At 41.8% G+C, this 18,066-nt stretch overlaps 1 protein-coding gene across 1 annotated transcript in view; it reads left to right on the top strand.

The window, feature by feature from the left end:
• Positions 1 to 18,066, top strand: part of PARN (poly(A)-specific ribonuclease) — a 141,252-nt gene that overhangs the window by 52,219 nt on the left and 70,967 nt on the right. The window contains exons 19-20 of the mRNA XM_006894523.1: positions 10,976 to 11,031; positions 16,694 to 16,780. Coding sequence (XP_006894585.1) covers positions 10,976 to 11,031; positions 16,694 to 16,780 — 143 coding nt within the window. The remainder of the gene's footprint in view (positions 1 to 10,975; positions 11,032 to 16,693; positions 16,781 to 18,066) is intronic.

Here is an 18,066-nt window from a genome sequence, read left to right as displayed (position 1 = left end):
CCTCCACCACCACCACCACCACCACCGCCTCCACCACCACCACCAGTGTGGTACCCATTGAACGTCTTCTGTGATGCAGTATACATCATCTGCGTGAACTGATTTCTGGCATCTCTCAGAGGTAGATGACTTTTTATGTCAATGCCAATGCCACAGGACTGGTGGAGCCAGGGAGCGACCCAGTCCCGTTATCAGCTGAGAATAATCTCTCTCTGAAGCAGGCAGTGTCCAGAAGAAGTAGTCTACAATGAGTCTCGTGCGTTCTTAAAAGATAACGCACATACTTTTGAAAGCCTTTTTTTTCCCTCTCAGTGTTTGGCTGTGTGGTGATTCTAAGCAATGCTGACTTGACCCTTGGATGTGGCACTTTCACTGTCCTCTGGCTGTTGCGTTCCAGGCCCTGAAGATGTTTCCCGTGTGTGATGCTCGGTGTAACACTCTTAGGTGGTGATGTGCTTGGCAGGGTTCATTTATTTGATAGGCACTGCTCATGTGAGCTGTTGATATTTTTCATTTTGTGTCTAGTATTCTGTCTTTTTTTAATAAAGGACATAAATTGGCTTCCGGACAAAGCATCATGTGATGAGATTGAAACTTGCCGCACCTTCTCCCCCAGTACTTGAGCAGAGGAAGGTAGCCCCGGCCACAGTGACTTTGCTCTGGCTGTCGTCTTAGTTCACACAGGAGCTTCATTGAGCAAAATGAATGTGCTTGTTTTGTGAGAGAGAGCTGCCTGATCTCTACCCTGGTGGATGAAATTAGTTTTTTTATGTCACATAAATATAGGTAATGATGGGCCCTTGCGTACACGGTTCTTAGGAAGTGTTGCTACAGCCGTGTCTTTGAAGGAAACACCAAGACTAGTTTTGCAATTACAGTAGATAGGCTCAGTCGATAAAGGGCTCCATTTCCCCTTGGGAGGTGGGGAAATCGGGCTACACTACAAATTAATCTGCTGCTCCGATTGTCTTGAGATTGGATTCACTCGACATTTCTACATCGCAGACCTCAGTGGCATGAGAAAGATGCTGTTTTAACCGAAAAATCTCTTTGAGCTCAAGCTTTTTAGAAACTTGTTGTTTCTGTGCTTCAGAGGCAGTCAGTCACACGGGAGGAGATTGGCCTTCTTTCTCCCACAGAACTGCTGGTGGATTTGAACTGCTTGCCTTTGGGTTGACAGTGCAACGCCTTACCATTAAGCCACTGGAGCTCCCTTTTTTTAGAAAAAAGTTTAAATAATCTTTACGAAGGCAGAGAAATACAATGCAGGTTTCCGCTCAATGACTTAAATACTGGACCTTTGGTAGAGAGGTAGAAGAGTTTAGAGTTTAATGTGTTTCTGTTTATTGGAGAAAGAGACCAAATAAGCTCTGTTGTTCATTTATTTCTTTATTCTTTTAAAGCTCTGTTTTTTATTAAAGTTGTTGTTGTTGATTGCCTTCAAGTCAAGCACGACTCATAGCGACCCTACGATCAAAAGGCTTGAAGCCCCTCGACAACTACGGACATTTATCAAAGTTCATAGGGTGTCTGGAGGCATGTTGTTTAGGAAGTGGATGCCACTCCTGCTTCCAAAGTAGCTCTTCTAGATCAGTTAGGCCTCAGTGTGTGTGTATGTTGTTGTTGTTTTTGATTGCCATTGAGTTGAGCATGACTCATGGCGATCCTATCTGAAACCTTTTGATACATTCCTTGTCATTTCTCCAAGTTCATAGAGTTTCCAGAGGCATATTGTTTAGGAAGTGGATGCCACTACTGCACACAAGTATATATGTATAAATCTGATGGTACCCAAAATATGACAAAACAGGTTACCACTAGAGTTGATTCTGATGTGTGTCAGAATAGAACTGTGTATCCTAAGATTTACAGTGGCTGAGTTCTTGTAAGTAGATCCCCAGGCCTTTTGCCCCCCGCCCCCCGAGGTACCTCTGGGTGGATTTACACTTCCACCTTTTCTACTAGTAGCAGAGTATATTAACACTTTGTACCACCTGGGATTCCATAAGGTACAGCCCTTTGTATTCAGGGTGCTGGGTGGGTAGAGACGTGACCAAATAGCTTTGCTCTCATCACCTCTGTCAGTCATGGTCACATGGTTCTCGTCACTGTATTCCCATTGCTTCCGTCTATCCACAGCTTTTCCTCAGACAGTAATCTCTTATCTGGACTCTGCCTCGTTATATGAAGCTATAATTTAATCTACCTGTGGAGCATGAGAAAATAGTTTCTGAAATCTTTACTTGTATCCTGAGCTTTCACTTTGATGACAATTAACAAATACCACAAAGAAGAACTTGAGTAATGACATGTCTCCAGACACATCTGTTTGGACCCTCACTCACCATTATATGGTTCCAAACCCACAGTAGGGTCTCCAGCAGGTAGAAGGTGGACCTGCTAGTGCATTATCAGGGGATGGGCTGGGGGGCCTGAGTCCTGCCTCTGAACTGTATCCTCATTCCTTGTCTAAACTTCCCTGTCAGCCTCCCAGACGTCAAAGGAACAAGTAGACTGGACATGTCAGCACACAGACTATTGTTTTGTTCAGGAACTAGGTACTTTTCTAAAAAGAAAGGAATTTCCCCTGATAACAAAATAATTACTCAGACTCCCTCACAAGGCAGGAGATTCTAATCCACCATCTGCCCTGCAGGAGAAAGATGGGCAGAGTCTTCCCAGGTGATTGACAGCCTCTGAAAATCTGGGGGGTCAGCTGTGAGTCAGTTCTGACTTGACAACAATTCTCCCCAACAGCAGCACAGAAACATACATACAATTTCAGTGGATTTCCTACCAGTCTTCGTTATCTTTTAAAAGATCGATAGATACATACCTGTCGTCTGTTTTTATGTACTTTGTAGAAATTTCTAAATTTTATTTTTATTGTTTGTTTATTAATTGTTTGGTTGGGTTACCTCTCCCTTAATTCTCTTCTTTTGTTAATCCTCCAAAGTGATTTCTCCATGTAAAAAACTTCTTAGTTTTTAAAATATTAGTCATTTATACTGTAATTGTCCTTTTGTGACTTCTGTTACTCAGCATAGTTTGTTTTCATTTCTTTAATATTGTGCAAGATTTGACAAATTATTGATAGTTTTCAGCGATGGACAATATTCCATTGTGTGAAGGTACCGCCATTTCTTTAGCCATTCCTCCAATGATGGACACTTGGCTTGCTTCCAGCTCTTTACTGTTATAAATAATGCTGGTGTGGATGTGTCTTTTGTGTCACAGCTCTTATTTCTCTAGGATATATACACAGTAGTTGGATTGTTAGATCAAATGGTATTCCTGTTCTCAACTTTCTAAGGAGGCACCTAACTGCTTCCCATAGTGACTGCACCATTTTACATACCCACAAAGAGTAAATGAAAGTTCCAATTTTACACTCCCTTGCCAGTCTTTTATCCGCTTCATTTATTCATTCAGATGAGTGTACTACATTTGTTAATTTAAATTGTGCTAATATTTAATTTTGTATGTATATTTTAAGTGGAGTAAATATATATTTATACATACACAAACACATATATTTATGTGTGTGTATATATGTGTGTGTGTGTATATATATCTGATATATTTATCAAACCCTCCTTGGTTGGGTTTTCAGAGGCAATTAACTGGACAGGGCACAGGAGGAGATTGCCCATCCTTCTCCCATAATATTTAATTTTGTATGTATATTTTAGATGGCATAAATATATATTTACACACACACACATATATAACCCTCCTTGGGTTTTCAGAGGCAATTAACTGCACAGGGCACAGGAGAAGATTGCCCATCCTTCTCCCATAGAACAGCTGGTGGCCTCGAACTGTGTGCCTTCAGGATTGTAGTGCAGCTTCTTGCCACTGGGCCACCAGAAATGATAGATAGATAGATAGATAGATAGATAGATAGATAGCCAGCCAGCCTGGTAGCCATAGTCTATAGGGAGTTGCACCGCTAACCCCAAAGTTGATGAATCCACCCGCAGCCCCACAGAAAAGAGATGGTCAGTCCCCTCCTGAGTCTTGCTGGAAGGTCAGCTATGAGTTGACCCCGACTCAGTGGCATTGAGGGATACATGTATAAACAAACATTTGCCCTCCACAGTTATTACACGCCATCATGTGGTGGTGTTGTAATCCTTGTTATTCACTGGACACTTGGTTCAGTGGTTCGGAGTGGCCATAGTCAGTGTCTGGTTCAGAGTGGCCATAGTCAGTGTCCAGAGGGAACCACTGTGGGGCAGGAATGAGCTAGCACTTTGCAGGTAAAGGCATAGTGTGTGTGGTGCAGAGGTTGAGTAGACGTTTCCTTTGCTGAACAGAGGACACTTGCGTATACTGGGCTTCCTTTACCCTGATACTGTTCCGGACGTATTTGGAAGATATGCTTATATCATTAGACCTGTAATTCTAGAATGTTGAAAAATTAGAAATGCAATTCTTGTTGTTATGCGCCATCGATTCTACGTACAACATCTCAGAAGCCTGCTCTGTCCTACGCCCGTCTCACTGACTCCAACACACCTACGCCATTGCCCCAATTATGGTATCATTGCCCCAGTTATGGTATCAGTCCTACTCATCTAGGGTCATCTTCTGTGCTGTCCCTCCACCCTTCCGAGCATGATATCCTTCTTCAAGGGCTGGCCCCTCCTGGCCACGTGCCCCAAGTATGTGAGCTTTTCACTTGTCTGCGCCAAAAAATTTGGAAAGCAGCTGCTGCCAGCTGACTTAAAAAGTCTCATTTATGCCCATTTCAAAGAATGGTCATCTAATAGAATGCAGAGATTATTGAACAACCTAGGGAACTCTGGTAACCTAGTGGCAAGAAAGCTGCTCTGCAGTCCCCAAGACACATGGTTCGAGTCCACCAGCTGCTCTGCGGGAGAAGAATGGGCAATCTCCTTTCAGGTGATTGACTACCTCTGAAAATCTGTGTGTGGCGGGTCAGGTATGGGTTGGTTCCAACTCTGTGGTACAGACAACATCATTACTATTACATGGAAGCAAAAATTTTACTGAAGATCATGCAAAAACAATTGCAATAGTACGTTGAGAACCTGCAGAGTGTGTGAACAATATTTGGCAGTGGCACATCAGACAAGGGACTCATCTCTGAAAGGTATAGTCAAATTAGACACCACAAGAGAAAGCTAAACAACCAGTTCACAAAAGGGACAGAGGACGTGAAGAGACACTTCACCAAAGAAGGCCTTCAGATGGCCCAGAAGAGCATGATGAAATAAGCAAGGTGACTTGATTATTAACAGCTGCTGTTTTTGCTGTTGGGTAGTGTCAAAGGAGAACCCCCTCATAGCTGACCCTCCGGTGAGTTTTCAGAGGCAGTAAATTGCACAAGAGGAAACTACATCTTTCTCCTGTGCAGAAGCTGGTGGATTTGAACATCGTGCCTTTGGGTTGATAGTACAGCTCTTTACCACTGGGCCACTGGAGATGCAAATGAAAGCAACAATGAGATTTCATCTAATCTCAGCAGAAATAACAAAGATCAATAAAACATCAAATAACAAATGCTGGCAAGGAGGTAGAGAGATTGGAACTTCCTGCCTCTACTCTTTGGTGCTTCCTTAGGAAGTTGGGAGTAAAAGTATTATGGATCCAGTTACTTGGCTCCTAAGCATATATTGCCCCAAAATAAGAACTACAAACACAACCTGACATACTTGCATCCGTATTTACCATAACACTATTTATTTTAAACAGAAAGGAGTTGGAAAGGGAGCTCTGTGACTTGTTATTAGGTGCCATTGAGTTGAGTACAACTCATAGTGACTCTATGAACAGCAGATCTGAACCTTATCCTTTGCTGTCCTCATCATCTCTGACACATTTGAACCCATTGCTGTAGTCACTGTGCCAGTCTATTTAGTTGAAGTTCTTCCTCTCTTTTGCTGACCCTCACCTTTCCAAGAATCGTGTCCCTCTCTGAGGAATAGCCTCTGCCAACAACATGACCAAAGTATGTGAGACGTAGCTTTGTCGTCTTTGCCTCCAAGGAGCACTCTGGCTGCACTTTCTCCAAGATATGTCTGTTTATCTTTTTTGGCCGTCCATGGGATAATCAGAACTCTTCTTTACCGCCACAGTGCAAAGGCATCAATTCAGTCCGTCATCCTTATTCATTGTCTAGTTCTGAGATTCATAGCAAATGATAGAAAAGACCAGAATCTGAATCAGGTATATCTTAGTCTTCAGACTGACATCATTGCTTCTCAGTAATTTGGAGAGGTAGGTCCCTGACAGCAGATTTGCCCAATGCAGTACGTCTCTTGATCTCCTGACAGCTGATACCAAGGTTGTTTATTGTACATCCAAGTAAGACAATTTCAATCTTTTGTCCAGCTATCATAGTGCTACCTGCTGGCCTAGTGGTGAGGATTTTTGTCTTCTTGATGTTGAGATGCAATCCGTATTGAAGGATGTAGTCTTTGATTTTCTACAGAAAGCATTTCAAGCCCTCACTTTCAGCAAGCAGGGTTCTGTCATCTGCATAACTCAGGCTGTTGAGTCTTCCTCTGATCTGATGCCACGTTCTTCTTCGTAGAGGCCAGCTTCTTGAATGATTTACTCAACATTTATGCAGCTTGAATAGATATGGAAAATGATTCAACTCTGACACATACCTTTTCTGATTTTAAAACATGCAGTATTCTGTTAATCTATTCAGACAAACAACTTCTTGGTCTAGGTATAGGTTTTGTATTGCACTGCCAACCCAGAAGTACTTGGTTTGAATCCACCAGCTGCTCTGTGGGAGAAATATGTGCAGTCTCCTCCCATGTGATTTACTTGTCGTTGTATACCATCCAATTGGAACCGTCCCATGACTGACCCTCCAGTGGGTTTTCAGAAATAGTAAATCACATAGGAGGAGATTGTCCATTCTTCTCCCACGGAGCATCTGGTTGATTCGAACCTCATGCCTTTGGGATTGCAGTGCAGTTTCTTACCACTAGGCCACCAGAGCTCTTTGATTTACTAACTGCCTCTGACAACCCACTGCAGGGCCAGCTATTATAGGTCAATTCCAACTTGACGTCACAAAACCACCACAACACAAGTTTGAGACAGTCGAAGTCCTCATCAATGTAGGAATAGCTAAACAAAACAAACCTTTGCACAAAGGAGTATTACGTATCACTAAAATAACACACACACAAAAACTGTAAAGAATTTGTGAGATGCCACACAATGAGAGGAAATCAGAACACATTAAGCCAGTCACAAAAAGACAATTCTGTTGTACAAGACCACTAATGTCAAAAGTTGAGGAAAGGATCATGGGAAATTCTGGTGTCGTGGTCCCTGGGGAGTCTCACTGCTAGTCCAAAGGCCACATCTCTCTGTTGATTTGAATCCATCAACTGCTCTGAGGGAGAAGAGAAACAGTCTCCCGTGCAGTTTAACTCCTCCGAAAGCCCACCAGTGGGTCTGCTATGGGTCTGTTCTGATTTGATGGCATGGAATGGTAACAGTCATTCTTTATACTGTGTTTTGTCTCTGGGGTGTCTTTACCATAGTCTTAACCATGTGACTCTTCATGGAAATAGAAATAATGCTTCACGCATGTTTCAGGCTTACGCGAACATCTTTCCTGGCATCTGCAGATGAAAGGCCTTCTGGGAGAGATCATTCTTTAAGATCATTCAGAACGAAAAGACATCATTTCATGTGGTTATCTACATACTTGCTAGCCTAGCGCTGCAACAGAAAGAGTGCATTTCTTTTTATTTTTTTTTTAAGAGTACATTTCTCTCTCTCTCTTTTTTTTTTTTTAACTTGTGTACCATCAAATTGGATCTGACTGGTACAGGAGGCACTTGTTCCTCCTTCTTCAGCAGAGCGTCTGGTGGATTTGAACCGTGTACCTCTGGGATTACAGTGCAGCTTCCTGCCACTAGGCCACCAGAGCTCGCCAAGAGTACATTTCTTGATAGCTGTCAAGTCAGGTGATCCATGTGTGTCACACTGTCGGCCCTTGGCCAGCCGGTTTGAGATAGCTAGGCATTGGGGTGTTTTCATTGCATTCACAAAGATCAGGAATGTTTCCAGAACCGTGGCTGGAAAACAGCATGGCATAAAGCGAGTTGGAGCCTGTGGGGAGAGTTTATGCTCCGTGTTGTTGTGTATTGTCGAGTCAGAACCCCTCCATAGCTGACCCTCTAGCAGGTTTTCAGAGTCAGTAATCTCACGGGAGGAGATTGCCCATCCTTGTCCTACAGAGCAGCTGGTGGATTCGAACCGTGCATATTTAGGATTTCAGTGCAGGTTCTTACCACTGAGTCACCAGAGCTCCCTCAATATATGGAGCAGCTCAGTAGGAGTTGAAATTGGGGGCAACGGAAAATTCCTGAGATAAACAATTCATATGTTTTAATTCAAGCGCTGTTCTGAATAATATAATTAAATTTGATGCCATCTTTCCTGGGTACACATGTCCTTTAAGTCACTTAGTAGCCTTCTCAGTTATCAGATGGGCTTTCTCATTGTCACAGTTCTCGTGTTCATATAACCCTTATTTTACTTAAAAATGATCCCAAGTGCAAGTCTAGGGATGCTGGCAATTCAGAGATGCCAGAGAGAAACTGTAAACTTCTGTCTCTAGTGTTTTACAATCAAAAGTCAAAGTTTCTCAACAGGGAAAGAGAAAAAGAAAAACTTAAGATTACGTTCATGTAACTTTATCACAGTATATTGTTATAATTGTACCTTTTTATTAGTTATTCTTGTTAGTCTCTTACAATACCTGATTTATAAGTTAGGCTTTGTCTTAGTTATGTATGTTTGAGAAGAAAAATATATAACAGGATTCAGTCCTGACCAGGCATCCACTGAAAGTCTACATACCCCATGCAGATAAGGGAGAACTCCTTTTGCATATAGTACTTTCTTCTTGGTTTGCAGGTAAATTGTTTTGCTGAGTAAATTGGATGGGCAGCTCTCAATCAGAATAGTGCACTGAGCCTAAATTAGTGTACTAAAAAGAAATTTGCTTTCTTAGTCAAGGGATGGTGTGTTTTATTAAAGTGTAGGCCTGACAACAAGTTTTCAAACCACAGAATACCATCACTTGGTTTTCTCTGGTGTTACCAGAACATTAGTCATGCTCACGATTCCATTTGTGAACTACTAGATCATACCCTGCCCGGCTCGGTAATAATATCTCCTAATTGCCAGTCAATGAAACTTGTTGGGTACTTACTTGTATTGCCTCTTTTAATTTGTCATGTAATGTAATAAGCCTGCTTCTCACTGAGCAACTTACTTAGTGATTGACCGATGGTAAGAATGGCATGGCAGGGGCGTCTGCTTCACTGAGAGGAAGGAGCACAGAATCAAGACCAAAAACCCAAGGCTGATTCCTGAAGGGCAAGGTCAAGACATGCCTCCTCCCTCCCAAAACATTTTTGCCAGTTCTGATATCACCTGCTCATCCCATACCACTCTGTACTTTTATTTTTATTTGATAATTCCTTTCAGTGGCCACCCAGAAATCACAGACAGCATTCACAAGGACGGGGCTTTTTAGGGTATTACAGGTTACAATTCAAAATCATAGTTCTTTGGTCAGTTTTTCTCTGGGACGGGTCTTCTGAGGTGTGCCTCAGGCAGGCTTGTCTCTGAGCTAGAACTCTGCCCCTGGGTGTTGTAGCATTATCATTTAGAAGTAATGTTTTTGTACCTTCATATCTGCTTTGGAAGGTATAACAAAATGACTAATAAGACTTATTGGGAGTTCTGGGGGCTTAGTGACAAGAAGTTGCGCTGCCATCCCAGAGGCACACAGTTTGAATCCACCAGCTGTCCACTGGAGAAGGATGGGCAGCCTCCTCCCATTCAATTAACTGCCTCTGAAAACCCACCAGAGGGTCAGTCCTTTCTGACTCGATGGTACACAACAACAACAACAATGTAGTTTATATCAGTGTGAGAGTTTTCTTTTCCAAGGATTGGTTTTTGCTCTTAAAAAAAATTTATATTGGTTTGCTTAGAAAGTTCATCTATAAAAAAAAAAAAAAAAAAGAAAGTTCATCTATCTAGCTAGATAAATATTGTATTTCACACTATTCTTCATTCACATTGTGTTTCATACAATCATTCTCATTCATTATGTTTTGTAAAATTAGTCACCATTGGACCTTTCCTGTCATTACCCTGTCTTTTCACGTCCCTGCCAAATCCTTTCCATTTCCTTCACTCCCTCCCTTCACCCACCAATTGTGTAACCTTTGATTTTGCCCCTACCCATCATCACACCTCTGTTCTCACCCCTTCCCCCCGGGACCCACATACGTGTCTAGCTAGTTATCCTTCTATTTTTACAATAGTGATGTTGTGCAGAATTTGTCTTTGTGAAACTGAGAGTCATTTGTGTGGTTTATTCAGTTGTAGCAGTTTTATATTTTTTAATGTATTGTTTTAAGTGATGCTGATAATGTGGGCTGCTGAGACAGTCTCCTGTTTCAGACTGTGCCTCCATCGAGTAATTTATTTCCTTTTAAAAACAAGCACATAAACAAAAGGAACCCATACTATCATTCCCAGCCCTGAACTGAGCCTGTGGGTTCCTGTTACAGTTTGTAGGAACATTTGTTCATAAGGGGTCTAATGTTTTGTAATGTTTGTCTTTCTCAGCTTCCTGGGCTTATTATTGGTGAGACAGCCTCTGCACAGGATGGTCTTAGGATTCTTCCATTACTAATTTCATCCATTTGGCAAATAAGCATCTGAGCAGCTGCTGAGTGCTGGGAACTACTATAGGTGGTGGAGATACCATAAGGGTTTTAAAAAAATTTGTGATTAGTGTTTAGCCCAACAGAAGAATCCTCTAAAGAAATCCTCAGTGCATTGAAAAGGATTTTAGAAATGGAGTAATATCATGGGACTTCTGCTAAAGCTTTCATGTTCACCTGTATTTCCCTCTTCCAAATCAGCCATTCTGTTTTTCTTTTCATAGATTATTTCTTATGAGGGTCATGGATATTCCCTATCTAAACTTGGAAGGACCAGACTGTAAGTAGTAACTTTTTGTTTGTTTGTTTCTTAATGTCATTTTTTTTTTAAATTGAGATTTTAGTGAAAGTTTATAGAGAACATGGATTTCCATTCATTCATTCATTGTTGCACAATTTCCTCCTTGCCCACCCCTCCCCCAGTTCACTTTTCTCTTTGAAAAGAAAAAAATTCTTTCTTTGTTATACAAACCCGCACACCACCACAGTCTACTTTACTATGCAGCTCTTACTCTGAGCTATTGTCATACAAATAATACCTAATCATATATTGCCTATAATCAGTTTTCTCCTTCATCTGTTTCAATGCAGTGTACATTATTTATCCCCTCTTTTTTTCATTTCCCCCCAACCCCAGTGTCAGTCCTCTTTTATAACAGTGGAATTATACAGTATTTGTCCTTTTGTGACTGAGATATTTGACTCAGCATAATGTCCTCCATGGTCACCCATTTTGTATATTTCATGAGTACCTTGTTTTTCAGTGCTGCATAATATTCTGTTTTGTGAATATACCACAGCTTCTCTATCCATTCATTTGTTGATGGGCACTTGGGTTGTTTCCATTGCTTTGCCATTGTGAACAAAGTAGCAATGAACATGAGTGTGCATATATCTGCTTGGATGTCAGTTACGGTCTCCTTGGGGTATATTCCCAGTAGTGGAATTGCTGGGTCAAATGGTATTTCTATTTGCAACTTTTTGAGAAGGCGCCATGCAGTCTTCCATAGTGGTTGCACCATTTTACACTTCCACCAACAGTGAATAAGGGTTCTGTTTTCTCCACAACCTCATCAGTATTTGATGTTTCCTGTTCTATTGAATTTTACTATTCTTACTGGGGTGACATGATGTCTTGTAATTGTTTTGTAAGTGACTTTTCTTTTTTCTTAATTTTTTTGGTGTGTGTATCTGCATGTTCAAATATATGATCTGAAGGGGTAAATGAAAAAGTTAAATTTAACAAAGAGCTTCATTGACTTACAAGTGGAGAGTGGGGTTTTTTTGTCACAATAAATGTTTTGGGCACGTTGTCAGGAGGGGGCCATTTCTTGGAAGAGGACATCATGGTGGGAAAGGTGGAGGGTCAGAGAATAAGAAGGAGCCTCCCCCCCCCCCAGCACGCTAGATTGACACAGGAGCTGTAACAGGTATATCAGAGATGGTGGGGATGGAGCAGCATAAGGCAAGGTTCACGTCTGGTGTTCTCAGGGTCTCTGAGAGTTACCGATGGCTTGATGGCATCTAACAACTACATAGATGGTGGTTGTGTGGACCATCAGGTTGAAACCTACCTATAGCTGACCCTCCAGTGGGTTTTCAGAGGCAGTTAATCACATAAGAGGAAATTGCCCATCCTTCTCCCATGGAGCAGCTGGAGGACTTGAACCAAGTGTCTTTGAGGTTGCAGCTCAGCTTCTTGCCACTAGGCCACTAGAGCTCCCTAGTATGCTTAAGTTTCTGTGGCTCTTAAACCTCAATTAACTCATCTCTTTACTTAATGTTTTCCCATTTATGCATACATTAATTTTTTTTTTATTATTTTTGTGTGAGTGTACCGTCAAATCAGATCTGAGTGGTACAGGGGGAGATTGTCCCTCTTTTCCCGACCGAGCATCTGGTGGATTCGAACCATGCGCCTCTAGGATTGTAGTTGCAGCTCCTTGCCACTAAGCCACCAGAGCTGCCCCGCATACATTAATTTTTAAAAATACGTATTTTCATTTGTATGTAGACCTCCAATTTAATAATTTTCTCCAAATACCTAAAAAAAGATTTTAGGAAATAAAAAGTAAAATTTCTGTCCTCCAATTAATTTCTTTTAATAGATTGATTTTTATTTTTAATAAAAACCGTAGGAGATACATCTTTTGAGGAGGTGATTACTTCTTACTTTCTTATTTTCATTCTCTACTTTGTCCCCATCACCTATTTTCTTTTTCCTTTGCTCTTTTTGAAGCCTTGCTATAGTTGCCTCAAAATAGAGTACCCATAATCTATTGCGAATAAGTTAATTCTGAGTCTACTCAACATCAAGAAAACAAAGATTCTCACCACTGGGCCAGTTGGCAGCATCACGATAGATGGTGAAGAGATTGAGATTGTTAATAGCTTTTGTTTGCTTGTCTCCACAATCAACTCTCTTGGCACCAGCCGCCAGGAAATTAGAAGACGAATTGCGTTGGAAAAGTCAGCTGTCAGAGACCTTTCCACGGTACTGAAGAGTAAGGATGTCAGTCTAGAGACTAAGGTGCGCCTGATCCAGGCCATAGTCTTTGCAGTTACTTGCTATGCATCAGAAAGCAGGACAACAACTAGGGATGAAAGAAGGAGAATTGATGCCTTTGAGCTGTGGTGCTGGAGAAGAGTATTGCATATACTATGGACTGCTAGAAGAACAAACAGGTTCATTCTGGAGAGGGTGAGACCAGGCTGTTCCTTGGAGGCAAGGATTTTGAAGCTTCGCCTGACATACTTTGGACATGTTGCAAGGAGGGACCAGTCCTTGAAGAGGGACGTCATGCTTGGGAGGGTGGAGGGACAGTGCAGGAGAGGAAGACCCTCAATGAGATGGTTTGATTCAGTGACTGGGGTAATGGGCGTAGGTGTATCAGGCAATAAGATTGTCACAGGATAGAGCAGGGTTTAGGGCTGTTGTAAATAGGGTCTCTATGAGTCGCAGGTGACTCGACAACACATAACCGCAACTACCACCTCGAGGATAGAGTGGAATGGCCGCCACAAACTCTCAAGGCTGTGTAGTCTCTGTGCAAGCAAATCGCCGTGTCTTCTGTGAAGTGGCTGGTGGGTTTGAATCACTGACTTATTAGTTAGCTATTAAACACTTTACTACTGCACCACCAGACCAGAAACCAAATCCAGCCCATTGCTGTTAAGTCCCCTCTGACTCAGGGTGACAGTCGTGGGCTTCCTAGGCTATAAATCTTTATGAGAGCTGATTTTCTCATCTTTCCCCTGAGGAGTGCCTGGGGTTGTAGTTGAACTGCCAGCCTTTCCATTACTAGCCCGGTCAGGTAGCATTATGCCAGGAATGCAGAGTTTGCAAGATTTTACTTGATAATGATAACGATAACCATTCAGTATGAAAGTATCTTGTTACACTCCACTTATTTTTGTGCATGTACCATCAAATCAGATCTGACTGGCACAGGAGGAGATTGTCCCTCCTTCTCCAGCAGAGCATCTGGTGGATTCGAACTGCATGCTTCTGGGATGGCAGTGCAGCTTCTTGTCACTAGGCCACCAGAGCTCCCTAGACTTTTGTTTTATTCTTTCATTCTGACAGCAATTCTGTAAGTTTAATATTCTCATTCCTAGTTTAGTTACTGTTGTTAGAGCCACCAAGTCCATTTTGACTCATGGTGACCCCGTGTACACAAAGCACAACAGGGTTTTCATGTGACCTTTTAGAAGCAGGTCTCTAGGCTTGGCCTCTGAGATACCACTGGGTGGGTTTGAACCATCACATCACTGTTTTGACTGCATCTGAGCACTTTCCCATTTGTGCTACTCTGAGGCTTGTTCCTAATTTATTCCCAGGGGTTGGAAGGCTCAGGGGAATGAGGAGTACTGCTCAGTACTGCACAGTGAAGTTGTAGGTCTAAGATGAAATTGCAGAATTGTGACTCTCAGGATTGCTTCTACTTAAAATACATCCATTTAATTTGGATGGCAGGTATATGTTCTAATAAACATACACAACTGGATTAAAGAGACCAAGTTAAATGAGCAGGTTTTTTTGTTTTGTTTTTTAGCTCTTAAAAGAAAATTGCACAGCAAACAATTACATGAGAAATCTTAGGTTTGAATCCTTGTGAGTTCAAAATTAGAACCAGCCTGAACAGAGTCCTATCAACCCTAAGCATACATTTAGGAGTTTGCTGGTTAATTCCAAGATAATCGTGTGTTTTCTCCTTGTTCCCTGGGTTCACTTTCATCAAAGGACCACTGGTGACTTGATCCTTGTATTAATCTCCTAGGGATTCTGTAACCGAGGAAGCAGCCTTGCTCTCTTGAACAAAGGAACTGATGGCCTTACCCACTGGCCATCTGAACAAGGGCAGCGCCATTAGCCTCTGAACTAGGCTTGATGTGATTCTTCCCTTTTCTGAAGAACAAAGATGTTTGCACCTAAATAGCTCTGTCTACCCATTTCCTGTCTTTGGAAGCCCACAAGTTCAACAGCCTTCCTTCATTCTGTCTCTCTTTGCCCTCTTCAAAGGAGCCCTGTTGATGCAGTGTTTCTTCTTCTGCTGATTGAAAGATTGGCGGTTCAAACAATCAGTTGTTAGGAGAAAGATGTGGCAGTCTGCTTCCTTAAAATTATCGCCTTGCAAACCCAGTGTGGCGGTCCTCCTCTGCCTTATGGGGTCATGATGAGCTGGAGTGCTGGATGGTGGCGTCTGTGCCCCTTCATTCTACACTGGCTCTGCTTCTGCTCAGATGGTTGGTAGATCCACTCATCAGGATCTACTTGTCAAACTCTCAATCAGACTTTGTCCATCTCACAATGTCTTCATGTGTATGTAACACTGGGAATGTTACACCAGAAAGTTTCCTGATCTTCACATTCTGTTCCTTTTGCTTAAAGTTTCTTCCTCAGTTTGTCTGTTTCCTCTCTAATGCACCTTCCCCATCTTGCTTGGGAAGCTAAATACCAAAACTTATTGCTTACAAATTCTGTTTTCTACACAACCATAGAAAAGAGATTCATTCAAGTTCTCTGCAGTTTACAGAAAGGATCACCTTTCTTCCACTTTTCGCAAACCATGCTCCTCATTTTCATCTGAGCCCTCCAAAGAAGCATGTTTGACATTCAGGTTTCTAACAAACTCTGTTCAGAGAGATTCAAATTTTTTCTCCTCCTGAGTGTGCCTAGAAATTATTCCAGCCTCTATCTGTTACCTAAAGGGAGCTCTGGTGGCCTAGTGGCAAGACGCTGCACTGAAATCTTGAAGGCACACGGTGTGAAACCACCAGCTTCTCTGTGGGAGAAGGATGGGCAGTTCAGTCTCCTCCCGTGCAATTAACTGCCTCTGAAAACCCACTGGCGGGTCAGCTGTGGGTTGGTTCTGACTTGATGGTACACAACAACAACAACAACAACAACAACAATCCATTACCTAAATCTAACCACTTGTTTATTTTCCAGTATTTGTTACAGCACATTTGGTATCCAAGTCTACTTGTTGCCTATAATGCTGTAACCAAGGTCCACAAAAGGGGTGGCTTTAGAGAACAGACGTTTATTTTCACTCAGTTCTATAGACTGTGAAGGAGACTTTGTTCCATGCTGTTCATTGAGTTTCTGGCAGTTGCCAGCAGTCATTGGCATTCTTTGACATGCAGATGATTCACGCCATTCTCCACCTTCGCCTTCACACAGTGTTCACTCCCTTTTATATCTCTGTATCTTCAGATACCTCTCTTGTTAGAAGGATCCTTAGCACCGGATTAGAATCCACCCTAGTCTAGTACGACAGCGTCTTACTTCGGTTACATCTGTTCATACTCTGTTGTCTAAATAAAGCCACGTTCACAGGTTCCAGAGTTAGGCCACATAGAACATTTTTAGGAGGATACTGCTCAACCCACAATGTCACGTTGAGCCATAAACTTTGCATCCACAATTTGTCTTGTAGTGCAGCCTAAGCGTGACCACGTTCTCCATGTGACCTTCCCCAAAGAGTGGAAGAGCCGCGACCTTTACCAGCTTTTCAGTGCCTTCGGTAAGTAAGACTCACTACAGATAAGCTTTTCCCAGCTCCAGAAAAAACAAACAAACAAAAATGAGCCAGATATGTTGTGAAGGTTTTGCTTTTCTTTTCTTCTTGGCAGTCAAAGTTTTAGTCTCACCGTGGGTTTTGGTCAGTTCTTCAGTCATTATTTGTTGGCTTGCTTTTGCATGCATATAAAACTATGTATATCTTTCTCTCTCTCTCTCTCTCTCTCTCACACACACACACACACACACACGTTTCATGCCTCTCATCTTTTAAAAAAATATTGTTTATTTATTTTAATTTGATGTATCATTGAATTAGATCCGACTGGCACAGGAGGATTTTGCCCCTCTTTCTCCAGCGGAGCATCTGGTTATGCTTGTCATTTTTAATTTTAAATGTTTTTAAGAAAAAAATCATTATGTATTTGAACTTACACGGTTTCTGAATTTTGTTCTTGATTTTAATAGAATAAACAATTCCCAGCCCTGGCATAATGATAACTGGTGAAATGTCCCAGGATTTAATCTGGAAAATTTTTCTTCTGTTTCTTTTGTAAATTTTATTTCGTTGTTGTTGAGACGATAATACAGCAAAACATTCACTGATTTATTCTTTTCTGCATCCATTCTGTTAAGATTAATAGCAGACTAGTTACCAAAAGGTGAAGGTTGACAATGTCTCAAATGTTTGATCTGCTCCATCATTCCATTATTTTCAGCATCAGTTATTCCTCCTCTGTTCAGTTCCCCCACTCCACTATGTTCCTTTGGTTTTGTGGTTCTGCAAGGTCTCACAGAAACTCAGACTCATCAGGGAATTGACTCACACAACTGTGGGGGATGCAGGTGGGTGTTGCAGAGACTGGTGGGCAGTGGGCCAGGATCTTGCAAACTATCAGTTGTGGGACCGCTGGATTCTGTGTCCCAGGAAAGTGGACATCCCAGAAGAGCACAGGCATTGCACATCCACGAGTTTATATAGGTGTCCATTAGGATGGAGCTTGTATCCCACCCTAATCCTGTCTTTTTTTTTTTAGTTTTTTTTAAATTATTAATTTTAATGAAAACTTACAGAGACTTCGGATTTCCATTTATTCATTGTTGCACTTTTCTCCCTGCCCCCTCCAGTACACTCTTCTCTTTGAAAACTAAAGGAAAAATTCTATCATTGTTTTACAATACCTCCCCCCAGGTCCACTCCACTATGCAGCCATCATTCTGGACCTGTCATGACAATAATACCTGATCACATATCCCTTTTAACCAGTTTTCTCCCTCATCTGTTTCAAT

This window comes from Elephantulus edwardii, unplaced genomic scaffold (assembly GCF_000299155.1).
Source record: "Elephantulus edwardii isolate Elephantulus edwardi_28Jun2011 unplaced genomic scaffold, EleEdw1.0 scaffold00145, whole genome shotgun sequence".
Lineage (NCBI taxonomy): Eukaryota > Metazoa > Chordata > Mammalia > Macroscelidea > Macroscelididae > Elephantulus > Elephantulus edwardii.
This window is presented reverse-complemented; position numbering and strand designations above follow the sequence as displayed.